This window comes from Ambystoma mexicanum, chromosome 11 (genome assembly GCF_040938575.1).
Source record: "Ambystoma mexicanum isolate Mex_15411 chromosome 11, UKY_AmexF1_1, whole genome shotgun sequence".
Taxonomy (NCBI): Eukaryota; Metazoa; Chordata; class Amphibia; order Caudata; family Ambystomatidae; genus Ambystoma; species Ambystoma mexicanum.
The window spans coordinates 1,456,017,343-1,456,045,310 of NC_090934.1; the positions used below are offsets into that span (position 1 = coordinate 1,456,017,343).

Consider the following 27,968-nt stretch of genomic DNA (forward strand, 5'->3'; position numbering starts at 1 on the left):
AGATCGAGGGAATATTGTTCCTTCAGAGGTAGTGAAAACAGTGATTTTTATAATGTCCAGTATGTCAGCATCAGAGACAGATCTATTCCACATGTGATTCAGGGCTCTTTGAAGAGAGGTAAACTACCAGGACAAATTTGGCTCATAGATTACATTGGTCCGATGCCAATCAGTAAAGGATGTCAATATGCGTGTATGGTTGTGGACACGTATTCAGGATACTTGATAAGGATACAGGATAACATTGCAGTCAAAACTTTGTTGTACTAGGAAATTTTGCCTGGGGCTCTAGCTCCTTATAGAGCCACCCCAGCATCAAGCAGGGGTAGAGTTGCATTCTAATGAAAGGATAAGACTTGAACCTAGAGCGATTGTTATTGACGCAGGGATTAGAGTACGAATTCCATCAGAACATATGGGATTGATTGCCCCTAGATCTGGATTAACATTAAATGGGATCCAGGTACTGGGAGGTATTGTGGATGCAGACTACCAAGGTGAAATTAAAGTAATTTTGATCAATAGTGGAGAGAAAATGTGGCCAATTCACAAAGGTGATAGAATAGCTCAATTGATCATTATACCTCTGAAGCTATCACAATTGAAAAAAGGAGAGCCACCCACTGTGGTAACTACACGTGGGGACAGAGGTTTTTGGCTTATCAGACAGAATAGTACCGGAGGCAAACGTTTGGGTCGAGAAACCTAGTGGTCTGCCGGTTCCGGGAGATGTTATTACAGCAGGAGAGGATCAGGTTGTTCTAGTCATGGAATCCGGGAAAAGAAAGCGGAGTCATATTACCGCTGACAAATATTACCTACGTGAATGATACAACACTGATATCTTTTTGTTTTCTTCAGACTCTGTGCGGTTGGTGCGATTGCGGGTCTGTGTTTAGTCAGTTCGGGAGAGTTCGGGGACATGCAAAGATGAGTAGCAGGTGTCTCCATTGTGCAACCAACTCAGATGATCCGGATGGGGATCGACAGCTAAGTCGTCACTACGTTTGTTGCATGTGACCGGAGTGGCAGCAAGGTTCTGTAATGTCTTGAGGAAAAGCTGGGGACACAGGCGTGATGCTTTGCCTTCCTCCATGACGACTGTTTCTTTTCTGCGACAGTTATTCTTCTATTGTCACGCATTCAGATAACATGTGGACTTTTCTTGCCTGTCGAGTGTTGAACATTTCACACTCTTGTTTGGCTGACGTTCAAGATGCTTCGAATCTGATTTCCACGTGTCTTGTCGCCATGCAGACTCCTGTGCTGCGACATGTTTTTGGAGTGCTGCATAATGATTTCTTGGTTGAGGACTCGGATGTGAGGAATTCTTTTGCCGTTTACGAGTACTGCAAATTCTGTCATGAAACTGACCCCAAATGGAGATATATGATGCGTATCGTCACCTACGATATTGCGCCTGCTGAAGTAGGTTATGACATGACTTGTGATCCTCAGCACATTGGCAAATGTCAGCAATTGAACTTGATGAATGGGAAGAGTAGTACTGAATTTGAAAAGTGTGTGTGCGTTCTAATAGTGTGTGCACTGATGTTTCGTTTCAAATGGAATGATGTGTAATTTTACTATAATAGCTGCCCGCCATCTTCGACATGTGAACCTTCCGACAGATGGACTATTTTCCTATGGAAACTTTACCTACACCTAGATTCCTGCAAATATTTCTGGTGGACCATGTGCTTTAAACACAGCTTGTACTTATGTTCCCTTTACAGCCTGAGATTCATCCTGCTAAGCGTTATTCTGTTGATCATGTTGGCCTTTCACCAGACTAATTCTAAAGTGCATTTGTTATCTGAACCTGAGGTGTTAGCACTTGCATTTTCTTTGGTGGGTGTCTGGAGTTTGGGTGGTGGTGGCTATAAATCTTTGATTAGATTAACATGTTTAGTGGTTAAGGGTCTTAATGAAACCAAGCCTTAACAGAATTGCTTTTAGTCTTCAGAAATTTGAAAAAAGCAATTTTGCAAAACAGCTGTTGTAGGTTATTTGCTTTTGAAGCATAATTTAGGATGCAAAGCTGTTGACGGTATGTGCTGTTTTGATTTGCGTGACCATTCGGAATCTATTGAGAATCATAAGCAATTTAAATGACCTGATTTCCATTGTTTCTCAGCATCAGAGCGGGAGCTGGTGGAATCATTTTTTTTCTTGGATTTCTGATACATTACGTTATTGTTTTGTTTGTATTTTTATGATTATTTCGATTTTGGTTATTTGTTGCATTTCATGCATTCCCAATTTAGTATGGATGTTTCGTCGGTTCTTGAAACAGTCTTTTGTTTCATTGGGATATGGTAGCTGAATGTCCAAAGGCTGGATTGTAGTGCTTGAGCAAAAATGAGGTAAAAACATGACACTGGTGCATGGCCATTTCAGACATTCACTTCCAAACAGCAATGAAAGTCTACGTTTTCCTGCGAGCTCGGTTAGAAGGCATACATTTCTACAGCGTTTTAGCGATATTTTAGTGTGAAGTAGATGAGCTCACTGCACAGGATAGCTTTGCATTGCTCGTTCAAGGACGAGGCAAGAAGGGAGGCAGAGATGTGCAGGTGCACTGATAAGGGCTGCTGGGAACAAGAGCATGAGAATAGGAGCTGGGTTTTTCCACTGTCTGGATTGATCCACCTCCAATGGTTGCTGCTTGTCACTCCGGCAGGGGGCATTCGGTAACCTACAGAAGGCTCTGACCAAATAAGAGGAGCAGTAGAATCCACTAAGGTGGTTGGGAAAAGGTCTCACAGAGGAAGGACGCTCTGTTCCAGACCCCGTTGATGTGATATCTCTGCCTACCTGCTTCGGGACTTAGTGGTGTTGCCTTGGTCGAGATAACAGTGTTCTCTATAGCTGCACCAACGGCGATATATTTGTTCTATGTCTATCTATGTGCAACAAGTTGCATTTATTCTACTGTTTTATGCATGCTTATGGAGTATGAATAAAAGGGCCTATAAAGAGCCAATTATATTATAACTAATGGTCTAAGTGTGCATCATTGCCTTCCTGAGTCAAATAACTTTTATTCTGTGTAATAGGGTGAATAATTCTGAGGTTTCTATATGTGTCTGGATAGCAAAACACAAGTATGCAGCCGAGTTGGTCAACCTCCCTATTGTTGCCAATTGGAGAGAGCTCCTGGTCGAGCCTGTATTTGTGCACAAATACAGTGTGGATTATGAACTATCAAACTTTGTTCCGCAAGTTCTCATTAACCTTCGACTCCACTGTTGAACGTAAAAGTAGGATCAAGTCACACAGAACCCTCCAAAGTGGCTTTTCTGAACTGCCTTACTTACCTATAACATGCACTTTAATGACATATAGGTGTTTATTTCATTTATTGTGCATTTGTAAGGCGCTTATACATCAAGTAAATTGTGTTTCAAAGCGCCCACAGGGCAGGAGGGGGCGGGGGCATGGGAATGAAATGCAAATATCACAATGAAAGAGGCGGACCTACTAGGCCTCGTGAGCATTCTGAACGTGCAAGTGCAGAGAGAAGGAAGGAATGGGGGGGTAAGGGCTAGCAGTACCAAAGGGGAAGGGCTAGGGAGTAAGCAGCTGTTAAGTGACTTGGTCAGAGTGGTCAACTGCCAATAAATTACTAAGTGCATGCAGGCCTGTGGTGGCACAGGCCAGTGGGTGCCAATGCAAGTGCTGGGAGCGGACGGAGCTTGAGGCGATTGGGTGTGGGAGGGCAGGACCCAGGTGGACACAAGGGCCAAGGTCACCAATCTCAGCAATTGTGGGGTTTAGCAGAGGAGGTAAGGAGGAGGTGAAAAGGAAGGTCTTGAGGAGCTTCCGGAATTTGAGGTGATCCGGCTCAAGATGATGGAGGAGGCTGTTCCATAGGAGGAAGCGAAGCGCTTGACACAGAGTTGGGGCCGGAGGAACGTAAAGATCTGGAGGGAGAGTATTTAGTGAGAGTCAGTTGTAGATAGCGTGGTCCCCGGCACCATACAGACCTATGGATGATGCAGAAAGATTTGAATTTGATCCTTGCAGGAACTGGGACCCAGTGGGGAGATTTAAGGGCTGGAGTGATGCAGTCCCTGGGTTTGAGGCCAATGATAAGTCTTGCAGCCCTAATCACATACCGTCACATTATCCTCTGTCTGGACATCCTTCCACTGTAAGGGACACTTACTTTGTATTCTGGTCCACCCTGCTAAGAGCTCTGCTAGGCTACTGATGCCACTGGGTGAACCAAGAAAAGCTTAATATGGTTGACTACGATTAGGGTGGAATCATCACACTCAGAACACAGGGATGAAAGGAAGCACCCTAACAAGCACAATCAAGGAGGGCTGGCACAGGAAACTTTCCTGGCCTCCTCCTCAGGCTCCCACATGTTTTCAGGCTTAAATCTGAAACACATCCATTGGCCTGAAGTATGAGTAGAGTACATCTTGAATATGTATTACTGCTACAATTAACTTCGCTTGCCACACGGAACTGGAGACGTGTTCACTCGCTCATGAATACATGCATGATAGCTTGTAGTTGTAACCCCACCCACACGGATTAGTTTACAGCAGAGAACAGAATGGCTGTGTTTCAAACAGAATTGTGACAGAGGTTGTAAACAAATGCAATGGTTACACACAGCTCTGCTGATAAGTGTTTAAACAGGTGGGGAGTACACAGTCTAGCTTGAATTAATAGTTTGCATGCAGAGACTATTTAAAAATAATTGTGAAGCCAGGAGAAACCTCCTTAAATTCCTAGATTCCGATTGTCGAGCATAGGCTCCAATGTGCCAGAATATCTAGATCAGTTGAGACCGAGAGCCAGGAAGGCCAACTCTGGGATTGGGACGTCTTTCTTGAGCAGTCTTAAGTGTGCATTCCTGTGTCCTCTTTCGCTTTGCTACCAAGGAAAAGTTTACAGAACAAATCTCAGTCAATGGATTCGAGAGTCAATATGTAAACTTATCCATATCCCAATGCTTCTCTAATAGGAATATCTGCATGTACACCTCTGTACTGATTTCTGGAGGTGTTGGGAGGGATATGGCAGGGTACAGCAGGATGTTGCCCAACACAAACAATACATAAACATTCCCCAATCCATTAAGACCACAAAATCAGCTTTGGGAAGATCACTACACAAGTAAAAGGGTTACCCTGACCTTAAAGGCAATAGGGTGCCTTAGGGGGCATAACTAGCTTTTACATCTCTGATGGTGCTCAGATAAAGACTCCTCTACAAAGAAGTTGGTTAAAAAGGTAGGAAGATGGGCCCAAGAAGTAACATATCACGATCTTCACCACACAAACTTTACCTCAAGATAGTGTAAGGAAGGCATGATATCAAACAGTAAGAGACGCAATTGATCACAGTTCAAGGGTGTTTACTGAACTTCAACTGGGTTTAAAAAACACCTATATAATCTTAAATCTAAAGATGGGAGCAAGCTACGACTATCGAATAATGATAAAGCAGTCCTAGTGGCATCTTGTCAAAATAAAAGGGCCTATACTAATAAATCGATTACCATTCCTTACTACTAAATACAAATAGTGTGGGAAACTATGTTATGCAAAAGAAGTGTTAAAGAAATCATATGTCAGTATATTCAAGCCGTTCGCTTCCCTTCTCCACCTTTTCAGCACATGACAAGGGGGCACACTCGAGCTTAGCACAGTCTCTGGCTTCTCTGGCCCGAGGATGCAGTTCAAGAATTCAACATCAGGGCCTTCTGTGCCAAAGTCTCTTTGCCATTCAAAGTTTCTTATTTCAGAGGGCCTGATGCAACACAACAAACTTCAAAAGTTTCTTTCTTCCCAGGATTCTCATGCATAACTCCTTGGGTGATTTTTGATTCAACCCGGCCCCCCTTCACCGTGCTCAGACCCACTTTAACACAAAGCCTTCAATTGGTTTCCCTCTGCCGGGCTCGGACCAAATTCGCATATTTTTCCAAGCTTTCTCTATTTCATCAAAACCGAAGACTTTCTATTGTGCACAGGAGTTTGCTTGAACCTGTCGCAGGACCACTTTGATTCACATTTATTAGTTCTCTTTCAACTGATCTCCCTCCGCTGGGCTGGGACCAAATGTATCTACTGTTATCCGCTGGATACCCTACAGAGACTTGAGCACCCACTCACGGCCAGACCACTCCGCAAAAGTTACTGTAGCTTGCTTTAAAGTTCAAACACTCATCAGCAGTTTAACTTCACTTGCGTCTCTTAACACATGCGTTTTAACAATGTTCGTTCCAGCGCTCGCCATACAATGTTGCTGCTTGCAACCTTGGCTTCAACACAGACCGGTCTTGTATCGGTCTCCCCAACTCACTGGCTGTGTTGACTTCACTGATGCTGCTTTGTTCTTGGAGCCAAGGACGGTGCAAAAGTGGCTGGTGATTCCAGACGCGGGAGGGCCCCGAGTATCTGACAATGCAGGATTCTTCAGCCTGCTTTCCTGGTCTTACGCTTTCTATTCTCGAGGTCTCCGACTAGTAATGGTTCCTTGTCAAAAAGGTCAAGGGAATTTCCCTCCTCACTATCCCCTTCGGTTTTGCCGTCTTTCCCCTCATGCTCAGCTGCCGTCTCGAAACTGCAGTTTCCTCACTCATAGGGTGCACTCGTGCTCCGCCTTTTATCCGTGTGGGGGAAGTGTAATGAAGGTCAGGTGTGAGTGATGGTCGATAATTGCCTGACCACAGTATTGGGACATGTTGGGTACACAGCTCAGGTTTGGTTTAAATCTGTTTTCCCTTAAAGTGGGCTGTCAGTGAGAAAGTGTTTGTGTTGTAAAAGGGCGGAAATGGAGTTCCTAAATATCCTACCAGTTAGGATGGGGTAAAGGTGTTACAGGGAAGGGGATACTGTGTCTCACCATCCGGTGACCCACTCCTAGAAGACCACTCACCCAGGTGATCCTCACGCACTGGTCCACCCCCAGGAACTGGATCCAAAAGAGATAGCTGTGTCCTGGCCACCTGGGTGACAGCTCCCCAGGGACTAGTGGGTGAGACAACTTCTGGTTTCTCACAATAGCTTGTCCATGGCCGGGAATGGAGTATATGCTTAAGTGCACGACAACAATAACATTTGTGGAGCCTGAACGATCATGTGCAGCTGGTGGTCAGTACGCAAACTTGGACAAGGATTCAGTTGGGACATTTCTGGACTGACAACAGAGTTAAGGATTACTTTGTTTAATTTGGCATGCACCCCAAAATAAGGTTTAGTACTCTTAGACCTTGCAGGAACCAAACACTGGGACACAGTGCATTTAGATACCAGCGGTAAAGGCATGCCGAATTAACATTTTAGGAAAAATGTAACATTTACTCATTCATATTCAGTATTCATGTTTAAGATCCAGGATTGACCAGATTAATGATCAGCGAGCACATCAGCAACGTTTGGGAAGATGTCCCCAAGGAACAAACACTCAGATTCAGGGGCTTATGAAGTAAACTAGATCTCACCTGAGGATTCATAAGCAAACATCAAGAATATTTGCACCCGGAAAAGGTGGTCTGACCAATCAGAATCCACTTTTCCCAGGTGCAATTCTGCCTTCATCGCCGCGGTAGTAGAACCCCCCCCCAAAAAAAAAAAAAAAAGGCTGTCACGATTAAAATAGATAAGGGACTAGGTCCCTTTTGTTTGACGGCGGCCATTTTTCCAATGACCTAGTCCCTCTTCCTTTTTAATGGCAGCTGCCACTTTTGTTGTTTCTTTTTCTCCGATGGGAGATGCGATTCTCCCGTCTGCCAAAAAAAAAATACAATTATATATCGCACGCACACAAAAAAACGCACACACACATCTCCCCCACCCCCTTGAAATCCCGAGGTGCGAATAGCTTTCACGCCCCGCCCCTGGGGCCGACACAGCGTTTAACAGCCCGCCAGCCCAAGCTTTGTAGGGCCGAGAAGTTCTACAATTATGAGTGGGGAAGTCTAAAATGGAGGAGCCTCCTAAGGACATAAATATGTCACTGCAATTTGAATCCAACAGAAAAGGGTGATCCTAACATAGGCACAGAAGAGTGAGGCAATATGGTATCTCTTGGAGAACCGCAACTCGGAAGCAGAAACATTTCAAAACCAATCGTCAAACAGCATAGAAGGAGGTTGGTGGTCAAGAGGGCAAGCAAACCTATTTATTCATTGATTTCATTTGTAAAGGGTAGATACATCCTAGAGGCATTGAGGCACTGTTGCAGGTAAATGTCGAGAACATAGTTGGTCATACGAGTGTCATTTTTGGGCATGGAAACATAGGGTAGCCTAGGTCACAGTTGCAGCGCTATTACATGATTGAAAGGCATTACCAAGCAACAAAAAGGGTAGCATAGGTACTGTTACAGATAAGATATAGCACAATTACATACTTGAGAAAAGGTAGCCTAGGTGCAGTTACATTTGTAGTGCAATTACAAGATTAAAAGGCATTTCCAAACACAGGTAACATAGGTACAGTTACAGTTGTAGCACAATTATCTATTGAGAGGCAATACCAAACATGTTAATGGTGTAGTGTGGGAGAGATGACAATCCTGTTTGACAAGTGGGGGCAGTGTGCAGGTGTTTTTTGGAGTTTAGGCGAACAGCTGAATTTTGAGAGCTTTCTGAAAGATCCAGTAGCATTTCTCAGCGGTCGGGGTGGGTGGGAGGTCATGCCAGAGTTTGGCTGCAAGGTAGGGGAAGCTTGAGCCTGCGGCTTTGCATCTCAACTTTGGGAACGACTAGTCGATCAGTGAAGAGGGTCCTGGTGAGTCTTGAGGTGTGAGCTTTAGCGATTCTTTGGATGAGGTATTGTGGCAGCGTTTTAAAGGTGATGCGCTATTTGATGGGGAGCCAGTGTGCTTCTTTGCTAGCTTTGGTCGATGTGTTCCTTTTTGGGGATGTGGAGGGCTGCTCTCAAGGCACTGTTTTGGACCACTTGCAGTCCCTCGATATTTCCAGAGGAGGTGCCTGTGAATAGGACATTACAATAGCCAATCTTGGAGCAGGTGATGGCACAGGCAATTGTGGGGCAGTTATTTTTGGTGAGGAAAGGTCTGGCTGCGTTGAGAACCTTAGTGGTGTAGGCTGCAGACGAGGCAATGGCACTTACTTCTCTAGACATAGTGAGTGAAGTGCCGAGGTAAACTCCAAGCATCTTTACAGACGTAGTGACAGGAATTTTGCAATTGTCAATCTGGAAGGCAGTGTAACTATTGTTGAGATTTTAGGGAATTTGGTGAGCCGACAATTAGAATTTCTGATTTGTCGCTGTTGAGGCATAGGTGATTATCTGCCATCCAAGCCTGTATAGTTGAATAGATGTTAAGCGTGTCAGAGTCGTCCAAGTAGTTGCCTGAGTGTGGGATCAGGATTGGAGTATCATCGGCATAGTAGGTGTAGGCTATGCTGAGGGAGTCTAAGATGTTAAAAAGTGGCCTGGTAAAGAGGTTATAAAGGGTAGGGGCGATGCAAGACCCTTCAGGAATGCCACAGGTGATTGGGGAGAACCAATAAATAAGGGTAAACAAGAAAATAGGGAATTAAAAAGGGACATCAGACAGAAAGTAATGAAGGGATTGATGAAGCTGTGTAGTGCATGATGGAGCAGAGCCTGTAATTTGCATGCGCGCACACACTATTGATTCCTTTTAGGAATGTTTTGGTACCTTCCCCTGGCTGCCAGGAGATCCCACACTTTTAAGTGTAGGCTGAAGGTATCAGAAAGTAAAGGTCACCACCAAAGATCCAGAGTCTTTACCGAGCACGTACACTCGGGTGAAATTCAAAACATTTGAACAAGCTTTTGCATTCAAATGAGTTCACTTTTCTTTGTGACATACCTGATTCTCGCCAGATAAGAATGGAAAAAAGTCCAAACCTGTCAAAAGTAAAAACAATGCCATTACAATTTTGAAACTCTCAAAACTAAAAGCATTTTTGGTAGTTTAAAGCAAGGCAGGCGACAGCTTCTCAGAAGGTGTCCAATGGTAGGCACAGCAGATACATCAGTAGATAGTTCTAAGGGTGTCCAGTCATGAATTTGAAAACAAAAGGATCAAATGAAATACATTATAGTCAAAAGGACGGAAAAAAATGACTGAATGCCTTTATTTTAATGTATATTTTGTTTTGCTTTTGGTATAGGTAAAAATAATGGTTTTGGGCCAACAAACTAGGGTTTGGGGCGGGACCTGCCCCCCCCCCCAAAAAAAATAAAAGTGCATTCGATTTTTTTTCTTCGGTGCTTTTGTTTTGAAAGTATTGTTATTTCGAACCTTTGTATTTTAATCTTTAACCCGCAACCAGTTCTGAGAGGCAGTTGTGGCAAGTGTTTTGGACAGTCATGTAGGAGCAACAACAAGGCATCCAGCACCACAGAAAGCTCTGTCTAACATGCTGAACACTGAGGTAGAACTCTTAATGAAGACTCCACATCACGACATGCACCCGTCACTCACTAGGCGTTTCTTACAGGAAAGCAAGCAAGACAGCATACAACACATTTTCCTCATACAAATGGAAAAAGGAAAGCCTGCAGAAGTAGGCGGGGCAAGAATTAAGGCGGTAGGGAGGGGAACACAGACCATGAATATGAGCCAGTGGGAAGGCAAACAAGTTAAACACAATCTACCCTTTAATGGGCAGCAAAGAAGGCAGATGGGAGAAGGCAGAGAAAGTGCCAATGAAGGTCTATCGAAAAAGGAATCTCTTTGTTGCTTCAGTGGGAAAGAAACCCCAACCCACAAAATGGTTTAAACATTTAATTTTTCGAAACAGGCGTAGTTGCAGCATCCACACACAGGGATCCTAAACCACATCCTACTCACGTACACGTGACGCGATTCCACGATCACATGACGAAGAAACGCGGATCACGTGCATATGACTCATAATACATAAACACGTAACAAACAAAATGGCGGAGTAGCGGACACGTTTTTGAACACGGACATACCAGCACTTAGAGGTAAGCGGGAAATACTACGCCTTTGCTACAGCAAATACCTTACTGAGGTCCAATTGACTCCAGTGCTAAAGGGGAGGTACTCCGCCACAGGATAGCAGGCATTAACCTCACGGGGAACAATATAGTCAATAATGGAACTTGAGCAGTCCCTTAGTAAGAAAAGGCACACCAAGATGTGATTACTGAATATCGTTGTAGACAATAATTTCAAACTTGTCAGGAACAAAAGCACTTATATATGTCCTTTGTCTAAACCACAGGGTATAGGAACAAGGAGACAGAATCCCCTTCAAGAACCAACTGCATAAGAATTTTGGCTGCAGTGGATATTCATGAAGACACACAATGCATTACAAATACTGGGACTTCACCACAGAGGTATGAAAAACATGATCTCCAGCAGGTGGATCTACCAGGAGCACATTTTAATAGACTTTAGTACTTGAGACTGATACTAGCTCCGCTTTTCTCTTGTCTTTGTCCATACAGGACTAGGAATTGTTCACCCTATCCAGTCCTGGACCCTAGAAGACACCCTCTAATATTTCACAGTGCTGAAGAAATTGTTGAGAATACAAGAATTATAAAGTATTCGTCCTGAAGAAAGCGGCCACTTGAGAATCCCGCTGAAACCGGTTGACAGTTAAAATTGGCCTGGCGGATAACCCAGACCTCCATTCCCTTACAAAGAAAATTGAGGGCTTGTATAAAGAAATTATAACTGTTATCTAGACGTATGGTCTTTACCCAAACTTTTGGTTGGCGAGAAATACGTCCTTTTTAAATAAATCCCTTCCATTGACAACTGTCTACACAACCAGTTGCTTTGGGGTTGGTTTTTTGTTTTTATGATAAGACACACATTTCGGGGGCGACAAATTAAAGATATAAGTATCGACCTCCATCTTTGTGTGCACGTATTAGACACTAGGAAAGTGTTTTAGAGAGTTTAGGGAAAATCTCGACACCCTTTGTAGTCGGCCCAGCAGCACCAACTAGGGCCTTGATACAAGAGGCACGAGATTATTCACAGATAGGGTCATTTACATGTTTGGCTAGGGACTCAGCCACTGGAATAACTTTGTAATTACTTTACCTTCGACCTTTGAGTGTGATAACAGAAGGAAGATCACCAAGACACAAGGGCCTGGAAGGGGTCAAAACAGGGAGGCCAAACACTGACACCAGGAGGGAAAACACAAGACATGGAAGAACCAGGACACAGGGGCACGCCATTCCCTTCGATTTGTTAAAACACAGATAGAAACATTGAGCGACAGGCACCACTAGTTTGATATTCCAGAAAGATGTAATGTAACAATATATAGCATGGTGATCTAGGACATCAATTAGTGCAATTAAAAACATTGTAAAAAAGTGATTATTTATTTTTCATGAATAAACAGGCCTTCAAAACGGAGACTATTGATGCTATGTTGACCAATTTTAGTCTCCAATATAACACTAGAAAGTAAAGTAAGGAGGCGAATGATGCCTAAAAGATGGGAGTCAGTAGAAACCGGGCTCCCTAGAAGTATGCTGGTGTAGAGCAGAAACCCATGTTGCTGGCAAACATCCAAGAGTGTGTGAACACTGCTGAGCCAGCCAAACCCAACGTGGAGCAGACAAAGACAAGGGGCTTGAACCCAATACAAGAGGATGGGAGCACAAATCATGTGAGGAAAGAACCAATAGAGTTGAGAAAAAAAACAAACGTAATTATTACAAACATGAAATCGACAAACTGCAAAATGTAAGCAAGTCTGTTTGCATCGATATAGGTATATCCATGCTGCTCTAGAAATGTACAGAATGTGAACAAAGACCAATGCAGCATAAAGGCAGCCGACAAAAGGTAAACATGGTACATGTTACTTCCCTGTACCTCTTGTTCTCAAGCACAGGTCTTGCATGGATTCATGTGCTCATAATATTCCCAGTGAGGCAGGGAATCCTCAGTAATAAAGAAAGCAGTTTAGCTTTAAACTTAGAACTGCTTGTCTTCTCTATAATCTGTGTTGTTTGGGCCATACTTCCAGCCAATGACAATCGTCCTCCTAAGCTCCAAACCTGGTGGCCATCTTCAGATTTGGTAGCACATGTAAAGTGGCAGTATGAACCAAGAAGAGCCAGCGAGATAAGGGGGGAGGGTTTGCATGTGAATCCATGCAAGACCCATGCTGGAGAACAATAGTTACAGGTAGGTAACTTGTACCTTCTCCAGCATGGGGTCTTGCATGGATTCACTGGTTCATGAATACAATTACACAGCAGTAGATATAAACAACCACGGGAGGGGGCAATGCTCACAGAAGCTATACACTTACCCCTGGAACAGACTCACCTTAAACAGGTTGCGTAGCACTGCCTGGCTGACCCGGAACTCCTCCCTGGAATCCCCGTCGACAGAATCTCATGAACGTTTGGATATGATAGGTTATTTATAACATGCTTAATACCCAGAGGTTTCTAAGTGTGGACCCGGGGATCGAATCTGTGCTGCTCCGTGTCGTCTTGCTTCCAAGGTGAGCACCTTGCCCCTGAGCCATTGTCTCGAAATATACCTCCACGTAGCAGCCCTGCAGATGTCGAGCCGGGGAACATCAGAGAGAAACGCTGCTGTCACGGTTATGGCTCCGGTGGAATGGGTTCTCGGACGGCCTGGAAGCGGTCTTTTGGCCAGACGATGGCAATGCATGATACAGCCCCAGAGCCACCTGGACATGAAGCCTTAGACAGGGTCTTCCCATGTCCCACAGGTCAAAATTGATAAACTGAGAAGTCTTCCGAAAGGACTTTAAGGCACAAGCAACATCCAGCAAATGCAACGCCCTAACAGCAGCCATAGAAGGGTTCGCAAAGAAAACTGGCAGAAGCAAAGGCTTGTTGAGATGGTAGTCGAAAGGAACCTTTGGCATGACAGTGGTACGAGTCTGCAGAGCCACCTTAGTCATGGAAGGACAAGTACGCCTGCTTGCAGGAGAGGGCTTGAATCTCACTGACTCGCCTGGCCGAGTGGATAGTTACCGGGAAAGAAGTCTTCCACAATAGAAGCTCAGCAGGGGCACGATGCATTGGCTCAAATGGAGTCTCCATGAGCTTAGACAGGACCACGTTCAGTTCTCAAGCCGGGGCAGCAGCCCTCACCGGTGGAAAAGTCCTGAAGAGACCCTTGAGGAACTCTTTGACGAGCGTGTGCGCCCACAGGCAGATATTGCCTGGAGCCCGGGTGTATCGGGATATGGCAGCCAGATGAACGATGGAGGCATGAGCCAGGCCAGCTTTAGCCAGTGAGAGCAGGTACCAGAGAAGATGTGCAGCCATCACCCACGGCATGATCTTTTGTGCCCAGCACCACACTGTGACACGCTTCCACTTGTGCCTGTCGCAAGACAACGTAGAAGAAGCCATGACCTTGGCCAGGATCTTCTTGCACTCCAAGAGCAAGGAAAAGGGCCGAATTCTAGGGCTGCAGAAGCCGATCCACAAGGCTCAGTGACGCCGGGTCGTGGTGCAAGACTGATCCGTTGTCTCTGGAAACGAGGTCCGGAAGTGGAGGTAGCTGGATGGCTAGAACCACTGACCGATGGAGAAGGTCTGAGTACAGATCTGCCTCGGCCACACCGGTGCAATGAGGATCCTCCTGCAGTGGCAACCAATGTCCGAGTGTGTTGATCACATGGAACAGTAGCGGAATCGCAGGTAAGGCATACAGGAAGGGCCCGTACCAGGGGAACAAGAAGGCATCCCCTTGACGCTTTGGTTGATGAGATCTGCTGGCAGACTTCTGACACTTGGAGAGGCTGATCTGGGGAAGACACCACTCACTGAAGAGGCGAGACACCTGTGCTTGTTGAAGCTCCCACTAGTGACAGGACCGCAGCTCTCTGCTGATTGAGTATGCAATGGTGTTTTTGACACCTGCCAGGTGAAAGGGCATGATGTACATGTCCTGAAGAATGGTCTAGAGCACAGGGAGCAATCTTCCCGGGAGAGAGCGGGGAGCTTCCTGATGTAAAACATGGTGGTGGTGTTGTCCCTAAAGATCTGCACCACCTTTCCCTGTAACAGAAGCTGGAACAATTTGTGGGCCCAGAAGATCGCCTGCAGTTCCAGGATGTTTATGTGCAAGTCCTTCTCCTACAGGAGCCAGAGGCCTCTAGCATGGGATTGTCCTGTGTGAGCCCCCCCCCCCCCACCCCTCTAAAGAGGTGTCAGTAGTGACCATAGCCTGGTATGGAGGTATCTGGAAGGAGGCTCCCTGAGTGAGATGTGGCCAGACCGCGCACCATTGAAGACCTAGCTGGAATGCCTGATTAAGTGCGATCTTGTCCATCCATGTGTCTGACCTGCTGCCGTCCAGGCATTCCTGTAGGGGCTGCATCTGGATCCTGCAAAGGGAACCAGTGTATGCAGGAGGACCACATGCCTACCAGGGATTTGATGGACCAGACTGTTGCGATGGATGCTGCGAACAGCCACTGAATCTTCCCCAGGATGGCCTTCACCCTCGCCTCCAAGAAGGTCGACAGACACAAGATTGTGCTGAGCCAGGTGGCCAGGAACAGAGCGCTCTGAGATGGCATCACGGAGGACCTCGGATAATTGATGGAGAATCCGAGCAAAGTCAGAAGGTGTATGGTCTCTGCCGTGTGCTGCGTTGCCAGTGTGTGGGAGCGGGACCAGATGAGCCCATCGTCCAGGTAAGGGTAGACGTGAGAAACCTGAAGGAGTCTCACTTGCTAGTCCCCAGGGATCTGTCATCCAGGTGGCCAGGACACGGCCATCGCTATTGGATCCCGTTCCTCGGGGTGGACCAGTGAGGGAGCATCACCTGGATGGCGGGTCCTCAGGGAGTAGAAGTGGGACACCGATGGGTGAGACGCGGTATCCCCCCTTCTGATAACACCTTTTCCCCAACCTAGCATGTATGATTCTCAAACACTCTACCCTCCCCTTTCCGACGCAAACACTTTTGCATATCACGAAGGATGACTAACACCCGAGCCATTTACCTGACATGTCCCAACACCAGGGTCAGGCAAAGCCAGACAACTGACCAGAACCACGCACACCTGATAGCCCTTCCCCTTTCCCACAGGGATAAAAGGTGGAGCACGAGAGCACAATACGAGCAAGGCAGGCCGCACGACGAGAGCGCTAACTCAGCATGGCAGTTCAATAGGAGGAGAAAGACGGCACGAACTGAGAGGGTGACAAGGAGAGAAGCGGCCTTGTCCTTTCCAACCAAGGCCCATGAAGCCTCTGCAGAAGGAATTTTAAGACCGCGAAGAATAGCCAGCGTGTGTTGCAGCAGATGTCAACAGTACACAGGTCCTCCTCTGCTGATAACTAAGCCGGGGAGAGACATCTCTCTCCGTGGTACCAACCTTGACTCCAGAGAGAAGAAAAGCAAAGTGTTTCATCACAGCCGGTGAGTCGAGGAGAGAGCTAATAAGAAACTGAAATGTGTTGAACGAAAGTAGCGAACTGCTAATTGAACTGTGGAAGGGTACAAAGAACTGTTGATACCAGCAGTGATTTAAATGGGCAGGAGCGGTGCTCCTCTACATTTTTAAATTAAGGGTTACTGTTCCTATACTTTTATTTTGAAAAGAAACCGTTCCTGAATGGTTTCATTTTAAAATAAAAGTGTAGGAAGAAGTTGAAACTTGCCCTTTCAGTGCACTGCACTGAACGTTCCCTTAAAAAGCAGGTCATGTGTTTGGTGGGAGGGTTGTATTGTGTGTGGGATGAGGCATGGCGATGGAGTTTGTGGGGACCAGGGGCAGGCCATTTGGGAACATAGTTCCACTACTTTTCACACACTTCGACCACTGGATACCAGAAAGGGGACAACCAGCAACGAGCAGTCAGGCACCACTTGGGTGCTCACTCAGGAAACTCTGGGCGATTACCAGATTGTTGAAACTACCATTACCAGAAGGCCTTGGGAAAGGCAAGAAGGGGTCAGTGGACATACAGGGGTCCAGTAAAATCCTCTGTACAGTCGAAAGTCTTTGACCGACAGATGATTGTGAAGCTAAGGGAAGTGAATCCTGCATTGTAAGAACTGATTGAGAACATGTGCAATTGACAAAGTTGGCAAGAGTGAACCCGAAGTAGGGATGCCGATAAACAAGAGGCAAATTCTAAAGTCCCGATATACAGTGTGTTGACAAGAGTGAACCCGGCAGAGGAATGGCCACAGTGAACAGTTTAAAAGGACATTAAGATTCCTGAAATTGTGTTCAGAAGCAGTTGTGAACCCGGCTGAGGCAGGCTAAATAGTGAGAAGGGTCTAAGACCTGAAGAGGGGGACCACCAAGCCATAATAAACGCAACAGAGGGAGGCTGAAATTTGAGAGGGGTCTGAGCCCGGAAGAGGGGGATCCCAGGTTGAGGAAGCATCACCCAAAGTCCAACTAGAAAATCCCTTTTGTTAAACTTTTATTTTGGTACGGTGAACCTATCAGGCACTCGGAAACTAGAAAACCTAGCTACCGGATCTGAGCCCGGAAGAGGGGGATCCAGGGGTTAAAGGTCATTACCCTCCCTGCATACAGAAAATAACTTTTGTTTATTATTTTGAAACCCATCAGGTCCTCAGAGGCAAGAGACTTTTTGTAGATAAGACTTAACCACCAAAAAGCCCTGATTTCTGAAAGCAATGCGGTTGGCTCGTGCTGGGAAAGATCAAGCGTGTGCTGTGCTCCAGAATCCTACCTTGTCCTGTGCTTAAAACGTGGGTTAGGAAGACCCCGACTTCAGCATCCTGCCTTATTATTTTTGAACACTTCCTTCCTCCCTTCTTATGAACATTATCCCACACTTCTCTTTCTATTTAGCGTAAGGATTGGCAATAGGTTTTTCTTACTATATGCCCTTTTATTTGACAAGATGCTACTAGGACTGCCTTATTGTTTGACGGTCGAATTTTAGATTTAGGTTAGGTGTTTTTCCAAACTACCTATACAGTTTAATAAACACCCTTGAACTGTGATCGCTTGTTTCCGTCTTTACTGTTGCCACCATGAGTTCCTTACAAAATGGATTCCCTTGTGGCGTAGATGTGCTACTATTGGGGCCAAGAATTTGGTGAATGCCCAGGGAGCAAATTTCAAGACGAAAGGAAGAGCCTTGAATTGGTAATGCTGTCCCTGAATGACAAAAAGCAGCAACTTCCGGCGTTAGCGATGAATGAGGATGTGGAAGTATGCGCCCTCCAGGTTGAGAGTTGCCAGAAAATCCAGGTCCAGGAAGTGCTGCAACATCAACATCCTGCACTTTGGGGACATTGAGTACTTACTTAGGCATCGCAAGCCTAGGATCAGTCGCCACCCTCCTGACTTCTTCTATACCAGAAAGTATCTGGAGTACACTTCGGATTCCCATAGGAGCTGAGGGACCGGTTCTATTGCCCCTTTTTGTAACATGGCCTGAACCTCCTGTAGCAGCTGGGCCATGTGGAGATCTTAACACGCGGCAGGATGACTGCAGGGTCACTGTTGAACTTCTAAAGCGTGCCCCTGTTGAACATCCAGCACCCATTTGTCTGTGGATATCTTTCACCATTAATCGACGTTTGGTAGCCGGCATCCCAATTGGGTGCAAAAGTACGGGCATAGGCCCTTGGCCGGTTCAGGCCTGCTTGGGCGTCTGTGTCCAGGATGGCGGACGACGGCATCCATTGCCATAGGCCTGGGAGCAACCCCGGTAGGCCTCCTGGATGGTGGAGCGGGAGGGCCGACGATAGGGGGGTAAGTGTACCCCTTGGAGGAACTGGAGACTCTTCCATTTGAGGAACGAAAGGATGAACTTCTCGGCTGCAGGGTCCCTTATAGAGCGTGCCAACTCCATGTTGGTCTTGATGGCCTGGAAGGTGTCCTCTACTCTCTTTCCAAAATGGTTATCCCCATCAAAACGGCATGTCCACAACCTTGGTCTGCATGTGTGTGTGGAAATTCGTGGCCTTTAGCCAACCTTGGCGTTGTGGAGCCACACCATTCCCCATCTGGTGGAACCCTGAGTCTGCTATGTTGAGCGCAACTGTGATGGCATGGTCTGAAGCCACCTCTCCTTCCAGGTATAGGGCCAAGGCTTCGGACATCATAGGCATCAGGAAGGAAGCCCAGGATGGGCCTGAGCTTGTACCACAGCTCTATGTTGTACATAGACAGGATGGCGAGGACCCTGGACCCCTTGATGGTAGAGGCTGCTGTGGTAATGATGCACTTGCAGCCGCACCAAGCTTCTTGCCTTCCTGGTCAGGAGATACCAGGGACGACGATGAGGGGTTTGATGACCTATACCTATAGTCTCAGGAGGATAGCTCACGGGCAACGCGCTAGTCTTGGAAGCAAGACAACACGGAGCAACACTGGTTCGATCCCTGGGTCTGTGCTTTGAAACCTCTGGGTATTAAGCACGTTATAAATAACCAATTGCAATACCTGGTGGCAGTCGACACCACCGGATCCAGAGAAGGCTGAAACCCGAGACACCTGGGGGCCAAATCCGGGACCCGATACTACTTCTCCAGCCTCTCACTATTAGATGGCCCTGTATTTGTAGCCTTGCTGCTAGTCAATCTTCCCAAATGTCGCCCAACAACAGGACCGACACAATGGTCTTAAGCAGACTCTCGTTGAAAAAGGAAGCCCTACATCTCCTCTGCAACCGGATTGAAGAGCTTCACTGTCTTTGAGATGGAATGAAGGAGACAATCTCGTCAGTGGGTGAAGCCCTGGCGGGCTCGTCGACATCTGGAGGTTCCCCATCTGCAGGAATGTAGTCATACTTATTCGTTTGAGTACCGTTGGGGTCTGTGCCAGTATCCGTGTAAACTGACTCCTCAGCCACAGGGGGCAGCACTGGGCCTGGGGAAACTGGTGCCCTATGGGGCGCTATAGGCTGATACCTAGAAGGCCTTGCAGGGCTTCTGGATGGACCAGACGGACAGAGGCGCAACAGGCAGCCACCGCTGAATCTCAGCCACCAACGTATGCAAGGTAGTTAAATTGTCCAGGTACATGTCCCTTGGTGCAGGAGCAAGTAGTGCAGGCGGAGCAGGAGCTGGGCTCAGGCCCCTTTGGGGTGTGGGGGGGGGACTTAACGGCCGGTAGAGCTCATGGGACGGCAAGCCCTAATGAGGAAGGTGTCCTTGGCCCCCTTCCTAGTCTGAATAAAAATCTTCATGCAAATCCTCCTCAGAAATGGCCTAGATATGAGATTTCCTCGGGGGATCCCAAAGGAGCCAGAGGAGCAGCCTTGGCAGGCCTGGGCAAAAAATCCAAAGCAGGAGGCAAGGCTCCTTCAGAAAGGAGGCCAACATGAGCCTGCACAGTAGGAATAGGTGCTGATGCGGTCAACGGGGTCATGGTTGAGACAGATGACGGGGTTCTAGGAGATAGACCCTGGGCGAGCCGGTCGTCGTGAATATGACAGTCATTGATTAACTATTTGTTGCTGAAGGTTTTCTCCGACCTCGCTGACGGTGTTGTGGATGGGGTGGTTGTTGCCGAAGTGGTCATCAGCAGGGTGACGGTCCTGGTCGCTGACGAGCTAGTCGACAGAGGAGGTCCTGGTGGATGAGGCCGTCGACAGGGCTCACGCTGCTGACTGCGTCGTAGATGGGGAGGCTGGTGACCGGGACTCAGAAGATCCGCTCTTCTTATGTTTGGACGGCGTCGGTGACTTCCTCGCGGATGGAGGCAACTCACCAGCCAGCAGGCTAACCGTCGATGGAGTCAGTGAACAACCCCTTCCAGAACTTGGTCCCGCAGACGCAGAAACCGTAGACTAGGGTGCCGATGGAGCACTGGATTTCACCTTCTTTTGGATATTCACAGAGGAAGCATCCTCAAAGGTCCTCTACCTCTTCTTGCCAGAGGAGATGCGCTCAGAGGACCTGTCGGCCCTGGATGAGGCATGCCTGCACCAGGAGGCCACATCAGAGGCCTTTGTCTCCTCGATCCATGTCACCAACCTTTGGTAGTGATCCTTCTTGGTCTTCGACAATGAGGTGTCGAGCTGTAGACCCAAGGCTGGGCTTGTGGGCACCACGGGTTGAAGAGCCACAATGATGGAAGATCTTCGGCGACAACGGATCCCCGCTGCCGGTAGATGCTGCGTGACGGTAGACAAATAATATATGGGAGATACCTTCTGAAAAATGAGAATAAACAGCAAAAAACATATGATTTAAGGAACGAAGCACAAAGATGTCCAACACTAGAAAGAAACCTGTGGTAAAATCTGAAGCTGGCCAACAGGACGAGTGCAATTGCCTGGGGGCAGTATGACCCAAACAACACACAAGCTATATAGGAGAAAAGTAGTTTTAAGTTTAAAGCTAAACTGCTTTCTTTTTACTGAGGATTCCCAGCCTGACAACAGGGAATATTCAGGAGCATGTGAATCCATGCAAGAACCCATGCTGTAGAAATGCAGTATCAGTGACAGTAGTGACTGTATTATATTCAAACTGAGTTCATCATTCTTCCAATGAATATTTAAATAGTATTCTCTTCTCTTGAGAAAACCAACTACTACACACCACTTTTTTATGCACAACAATGATTTTTTCGGGATGGTTTTACCATCGTTCATCAAACAGATTAGTGGTGTTGCTACTTTCTTTCCACCACAATCTTTCAGGCAATGGAGACTTTAATGTCTTCTTCCTAGTTCTCTAACCTGCCAGGGCTACCACTAACAAAACCCTTTCCTGGTGTACTCTCCTGCCAGGATGAATCTCCTAACATTATTACAAGTACTCTGCAGTGTGGGCTACTTCAAAACATCAGTAAAGTCTTCTGACTTAACAATAAAATTTGCAACTTCTTCCATAAGGATGCAACATCCACTGATGCAGTTTGTTCCACTGTTAAATTGAGCACATATACTGCAGGTTATATTCCTGACCCCCGGCCGCTCTTCACAACGAGGGCCACTTCCCTGCCATCTTGGAGCTTTTTCTATCGCATCTGGAAACTGTTGATGTCGTCTTATATTCAAGTTTCTCTCTCTCCAACAAAGCTGCCTTCCCCCTTTCTACCAATCACCCTTCTTTGGCTTAGGCAATGCAGGTTATCTCTCATAGATTTCCGTCTCTTTACTTTGGCAATGCTGGTTACAGTTTTGATTTGATATTGCCCCTGCTTTGCTTTACCAATAGAAGTTACACTGGGGTTTTAATATTGTCCCCTCTGTGGGTAATGGTCATTGCAGCCTCAGATATTGTTGTTCTTTTTTTTGGGTGGTGATAATTAAACCCTTTCTCCTTTTCGTTTCCTTTGTAAATAATCTTTAGGCCAAGTGGTTTACAAAGGAGCGGCCCTGGGTCACCTGTCGGAGGCCAACTCACTGGGTTTACCCTGTGCGTTCGTGTCTCTCCCTTCTGCTGCCACTTCTGCTCTGTTCTTTTGTTTGGGAGTGTCAGAGCTCTGGTTGCTGCCCCGTTGTTCACGTCTTCCCAAGTCCTTGTTATTCCATGCGGACCCCGATGCTCGTGAAGGCACTCCCTTTAAGAACGCTCACACCAGAAAAAATACAACCCACTAGGGAAAAAGGGCCATATGCTCTTGCAAGTTAAACAAGTATTTATTTCTGCAACTATAGGTGCATCAGCAAAGAACTCTGCTGCTACGGAATGTTCTGACAAAAGGTGTACAAGCAGAATGTTAAAAGGAGACACAGTCATAGGTTATGTCATCGTATACAGTGAAAACATGCGTGGCTGTTTGGTGCGACCCTATACATGACCGGCCTGCTCCACAGGGGATGACAGGTCATTTATCCCAGCCCAGTCCATCTGTCTTCCATCACGGCGGTTCTGCTGGGCTCATCGTCTCCAAGGAACGAAGGCTGAAGAAGCAATTAGCTACATTTGTGAACAATGCTACTCCTCTATCATTCTACAATGCACCTGGTATGCTAGAGGACTGGCACAGGGGGAGCCCAGGTTAAACCAACCCACACTCAATCCTGATCACATCAGCTCCCAAAGCTTCCACCCTCGCTTTTATCATTTATCCCTCCCTGTACCTCGCACTACAAACCATGTGATTATAAAATAAAGGTGGGACGACCATACTCTCAGATCTTTATGGTGGATTGGTTTATGGTCAGTGGTCTGAGGTCAACTGGTATCTTGGCATTCACAGCTTTTTGGACTAAGGCAGTTATAGGGGCTATAACTCGTAGTTAGCTGTGTGGGGGGTCAGAGGCCTGCTTAGGCCTGTTTCGGATAGCATGTACACCAAGTCCCCCAGTTCTGTCTCGTGGCCTTGCAGGGCACATTCTTTTTAGAACAAACATATTGGCAACAACCCTAAAACAAAGAAGGGTTTCTGTGGAAGTCGGCAGCATGGGCCTCCCTCATCAGCGCTTGGGCCTATCCAGATTTCCACTTCAGGCTTGCAGCCTGTGTCGAACACAGTAAATACTGCATGGCCGTGCAGGCCCTGTGCCTTGACTAGGGCTACCAATATCTACAAAAATGGCGTTCGTTTGTATACGTGCACTATGTCAAAATTGCATACCATATTATGATTGGGCAGCTAAATTTATTATAGATCTTTCAATGGGGCTCGTCTCACCTTACAGCACTTAGGGGGTAGGGGTCTGGGGGAGAGTGAGGGGAATGGGCTTGCTCCCTTCCCAACATTCTCAAGCCACTGGAGGTAGATACAAAATACAGCGAGCGCCTCTTTCCCATGGGGTAAGCTTTAACAACGCTTCCCACTTCACGACTCTCTCAACACTATTAACTGCCAAAGGCACAGTGGTGGTCCTGGTGTCTTCATTCCACACCTGATACATACACAGCAACAAAGTTCTTCTTATACTACTACTGCCACTCCCCTGCTTCTGCACCTGAGGGGGATTTAAATCATCAGAATTCCTGCTGAGGTGTGGCTTGTTCAGAACGCTACACTGCGTATTGCAGTTCCGTGCCCCATAACTCCCCTTCCCAGTACCTATGGTATTGTGGGACTAAGTGTCCAACATTCTGATTCTTCATTGCATCACAGATTTTGGTTTTAGTCTGACTTGACTCACTGTTTGTAAAACGTAAAACATATGTTAATGTTAAAGGACATTTGTGCCGCGCACTATCACCACCGGAGTGGTCCCCTGGTGCTCTAGCGGCTCTGAAAGAGGACGGGAGGTTGAGTTAGTGGGAGGAGGCAGGAAAAGTGCAAGAGAGCAGTGATGTGCTGTTGGCGGCCTCAGCCCGGTGGGTCCGTTGGCTGGGCCTGGGGTGTTTGCGGCCAGTAGTCGTCGGGTAATGTTGTGCAAGACTATGCGTGTTTTTGTTTTGTTGTTGCAATGTAGTGAAGTTTGTGCGGTTTGTTGTGCTGTAGATTTTGGTTGTGTTTGGTTTGGAGTTTGAGAGGTGTATACAGAAAGGGAAATTGTTAGTAGGGTTGGTTAGTTTGCGTCTCTATGCTGAATTCAGGCGCTCGGCTTGCGCAGTCTCCCCTGGTGGGGCTCTGTCCTGATCTGGGTCCGACTGGCATACAAGGTTCCTTACTTCTCTGGCCCCCACCTCTAACATGCTCTCTCATAGCTCCCCTTATCCTCCCTTTATACTCGTGTGGCCAGTGCACCTGCCAATGTCAACCTCTCAGGTAGAGTGGTGATTTCCAATATCTCAACACTTCCACACCACTGTGGTACCTGGCGGTAACTAAGGGACGGGCGAAAGTGTTGGTGGGATTGTCTGGAGGAGTTGGCTCAGTCTTCGTGCGTGCCATCTGTGTTCCAGTCTATCCAGTGTCACCCGTCCAGGTGCCGTGGGCGCTACCCTCTCGGGTCGGGGATGTCCGTGTCCTTTCCGGATTAGTCATCTAACATACAGTATTTAACATACAGTTAAAGATGAGGATTTTAAAGATATTAATGGCCGTTTTCACAGTTTAAACAAAAGAAAAGATTATATTTATCAGAAGGGAAGGTATTGATCTGATTATTACCCTGACCATAATGACTCCAGATCAACATTTTGGATACCTTTAGAAAAGTGAGTTTGACTCTGACAACAAGCAATTAAGTACTCTGGCATCATGGCCATCTCATCCTTCAAAGAGTACCACCACGTCTCTCCTTGCAGAACCCTTATGTTCCCTTGGGAGCCTTCTCCTCCCAAGTGATCCACGCGGCTAATACCACTCCCATGTTTAGGATCAGGAAGCAGCTGTCTTCCCCTGGCCACCTGGAAGGAGATTTTGGGCAGGGATTCTATAAGTGTTCCGAAGAATTCATCACAGAGCCCAGCCCATTATGGTGAACAGAGAAGACACTAAGAGGTTAGCCAAACCCAATCAAGATGAGGTAGCAGAGCGGTCCAGGCTTAGTCTCAGGAAGGGTATGAGTGGTCTAGGGCTACAATGAGACCATAACTAGAAAAAACCTGCTGTTTCCAACAGGTGCCCCCTAGTGCACTCCTGTGGGAACAATCCTAACAATGTTCCAAAGGTAAAAAACACCAAAAAGATGTATAAATAACTAATTCAAACAAAATATTTAGCTCTAGTTCAGAAGAACATTTTTTTTAATGTAACTTTTTATTGGCATTTATATAAACATTAACACTTTCAAACATGAATGGGACCCCCTCCCTCCCCTCCCCTTGGTTCGAGAGAAGTGCCAAGCGGTGGCTGTTCATATTCAGCTGAAAGAACTGCTCGATGGTTAGGTGGTTACGAGGGCCGATAGTCTTTAGATCATTCATGGTTCGCCCTCTTCAGGGCGTCCACTATCCCCAGAAGCTGCATGGCCCGAGGGCACCATGCCACCCTTGCCCCGTCCTTCAGGTACCGCAGGAGGGAAGCCCAGTCTGAGGAGAATTTAACGTGATCCCCATGGATGGAGTACGTGAGCCATTCCACTGCCAACAAGTTCCACATTTTTGCTACCCATTCGTGGTCCTGAGGGGGGTCCCTTGCTTTCCATTTGCAGGCCAAGACCAGCACCGCCGCCATCATCATCATCACAAAGCTTACGCCCACCTTAGTTTTAATTAATTCGAGTGCTACCCCCAGATCTATGAGCGCACAGGCCTTAAACCCCCTGAAATCGATTCCTAGGACCCGATTGGCAGCTTCTAGGACTCCCATCCAGTATTTTCAATTTTTGGGCATTCTCACCATATGTGCTCCCAGGTGCCCTCGGCTCCGCATTCCCTCCAGCATAAGTGCGACACCCCTGGGTACATTCTATGGAGCTTCGAGTGGGTCAAATGCCACTGGTTTAGCAATTTTAACCAGATCTCCCTTATCTGGAGAGACCTTGTTAACTTGGGGATCTGAGACCATATCCAGTCCCAATCTTTCTCCTCCGCCGCAGCAGCCCCCTTGGCTGCCTCCCATCTCCTCATGTATGGGTCTCGCTGGGGATTCCTCTCCTGCCTCCAAGTATTTGTATATCGCTGTGATCAGGTGCCTATCCCCGACTCCCTGTTGAAATAACTTTCAAACAGAGTTAATTGGTGGTTTGACGCTTGCAGGATGGTGGATTGTGAAGCCAGTGCCTCAATTGGAAGTATCTGAACCTTTCCCTTTCACCTAACGAAAATTCTGCTTTACATTGTTCAAATTGCTTCATCCGGCCCTCACTGAACAAGTCCCGTAACCGCCTACACCCCCCTTGTTGCCATTTAATTCGAAAGCAGTTGTGTTATACCCCGGGGTGAATTGTGGATTTCCGAACAGGGGTGTGTAGGGTGAGGGTTAAGTCGTAACATGGGTCATCTGCACCACTTCGTCCCGGGTTCGGCCCACCAGCTCAAGAACTGCACTACAGTACATTTGGTTGAGTCCATCCTGCTTGGGCTTCCATAGGGCTAGCTCTAGATCTTCCCCCAGCACTGCCCTATCCAAAGGCCTGCATATCTTCCCCTGGTCATCTTTCTGCCAGTCTCAAATCACTTTTAATTGGGTGGCCCTATAATATGCTCTAAAGTCTGGGGACCCCGTGCCTCCCCGGTCAGTAGAGGCTCTCATCAGCCTGGCCACCAATCTCGGGAATTTGTTGGCCCAGACAAATCAAAGTCAATCTGTTCAGGGCCCTGAAAAAGGCTCGTGGGATATATACCGGAAGGGCAGCAAAGCAATACAGCACCTGCGGGAGCACAATCATTTTTAAGGTGTTAATGCGACCGAACCATGAGATGGCTAGGGGACCCAAGTCAATCATTTTGTTCTTCAGTTTCTCCAATAGGGGTGGATAGTTGACCTGGTAGAGTTGTTTGGTTGATTTGGCCAGTTTTATGCCCAGGTAGGTGAGTGCCTGACCCATCTATAGGGGGAGGTACCGCTCAGGGTGCCAGCGGCTTCCCCTGGGATGGTGGGATTAAGAATTTCTGTCTTAGAGGCGTTAATTTTAAGGCCCGCCGCGTGACTGAATAGCAATAGCTCCCTTTCCACCATTGGAATGGCTGTTTCTGGCTGGGTTAAGGACAATAGCATGTCATCCGCGAACGCTGCTATCTTAGGAGTGGCTCCGGCGATTACAAGGTCATGGGTGGAAGCACAGTGTGCAGGAATGGCTGTCTTGTCTTAACTGTGAGCGTCATGAAACATACTTTGCATCGACAAAGCCCAGTAGGTGTAGACCAAAAGACTACTGAGCTCTTCTACGAGCCTTAAGAATACTGCAGACTGATAGCGAGGAGGGGTAATGTAACAGTAACGTATAGTGTAATGCACAGTTCAAAGGAACAGTGTGCCTGTGGAGCTGTACAGGGGCCGAGGAATGGGTTGTGCTCCTTCGGGGGTTCGGACTGTGGAGGACTGTCTTATCATATAAATGCATAGCCTGTCTTGTGCAAAAGAATATGCATCAGTTATCCCCTGTTGCCGTGTGCGGCTGCTGTGCTTTCTTTTGGCTGTTGAATGGTTGAATTTATGAGTGTGGGGGGCGGGAGGAGATCGGGACGTGTTCTTTCTTGTAATTTTGTTATTTCTCGCAAAAAATAATAAAGTTTAAAAAACAAATACT

The 27,968-nt window shown here is 46.9% G+C and overlaps 1 protein-coding gene across 2 annotated transcripts in view; it reads right to left on the reverse strand.

Moving 5' to 3' along the window:
- The window catches only part of PIAS1 (protein inhibitor of activated STAT 1), a 1,034,011-nt gene that overhangs the window by 55,514 nt on the left and 950,529 nt on the right, over window positions 1-27,968 (reverse strand). For both annotated transcript variants that reach the window (XM_069625121.1, XM_069625120.1), the window contains exon 13: window positions 9,835-9,872. In XM_069625121.1, coding sequence (XP_069481222.1) covers window positions 9,835-9,872 — 38 coding nt within the window. The remainder of the gene's footprint in view (window positions 1-9,834; window positions 9,873-27,968) is intronic.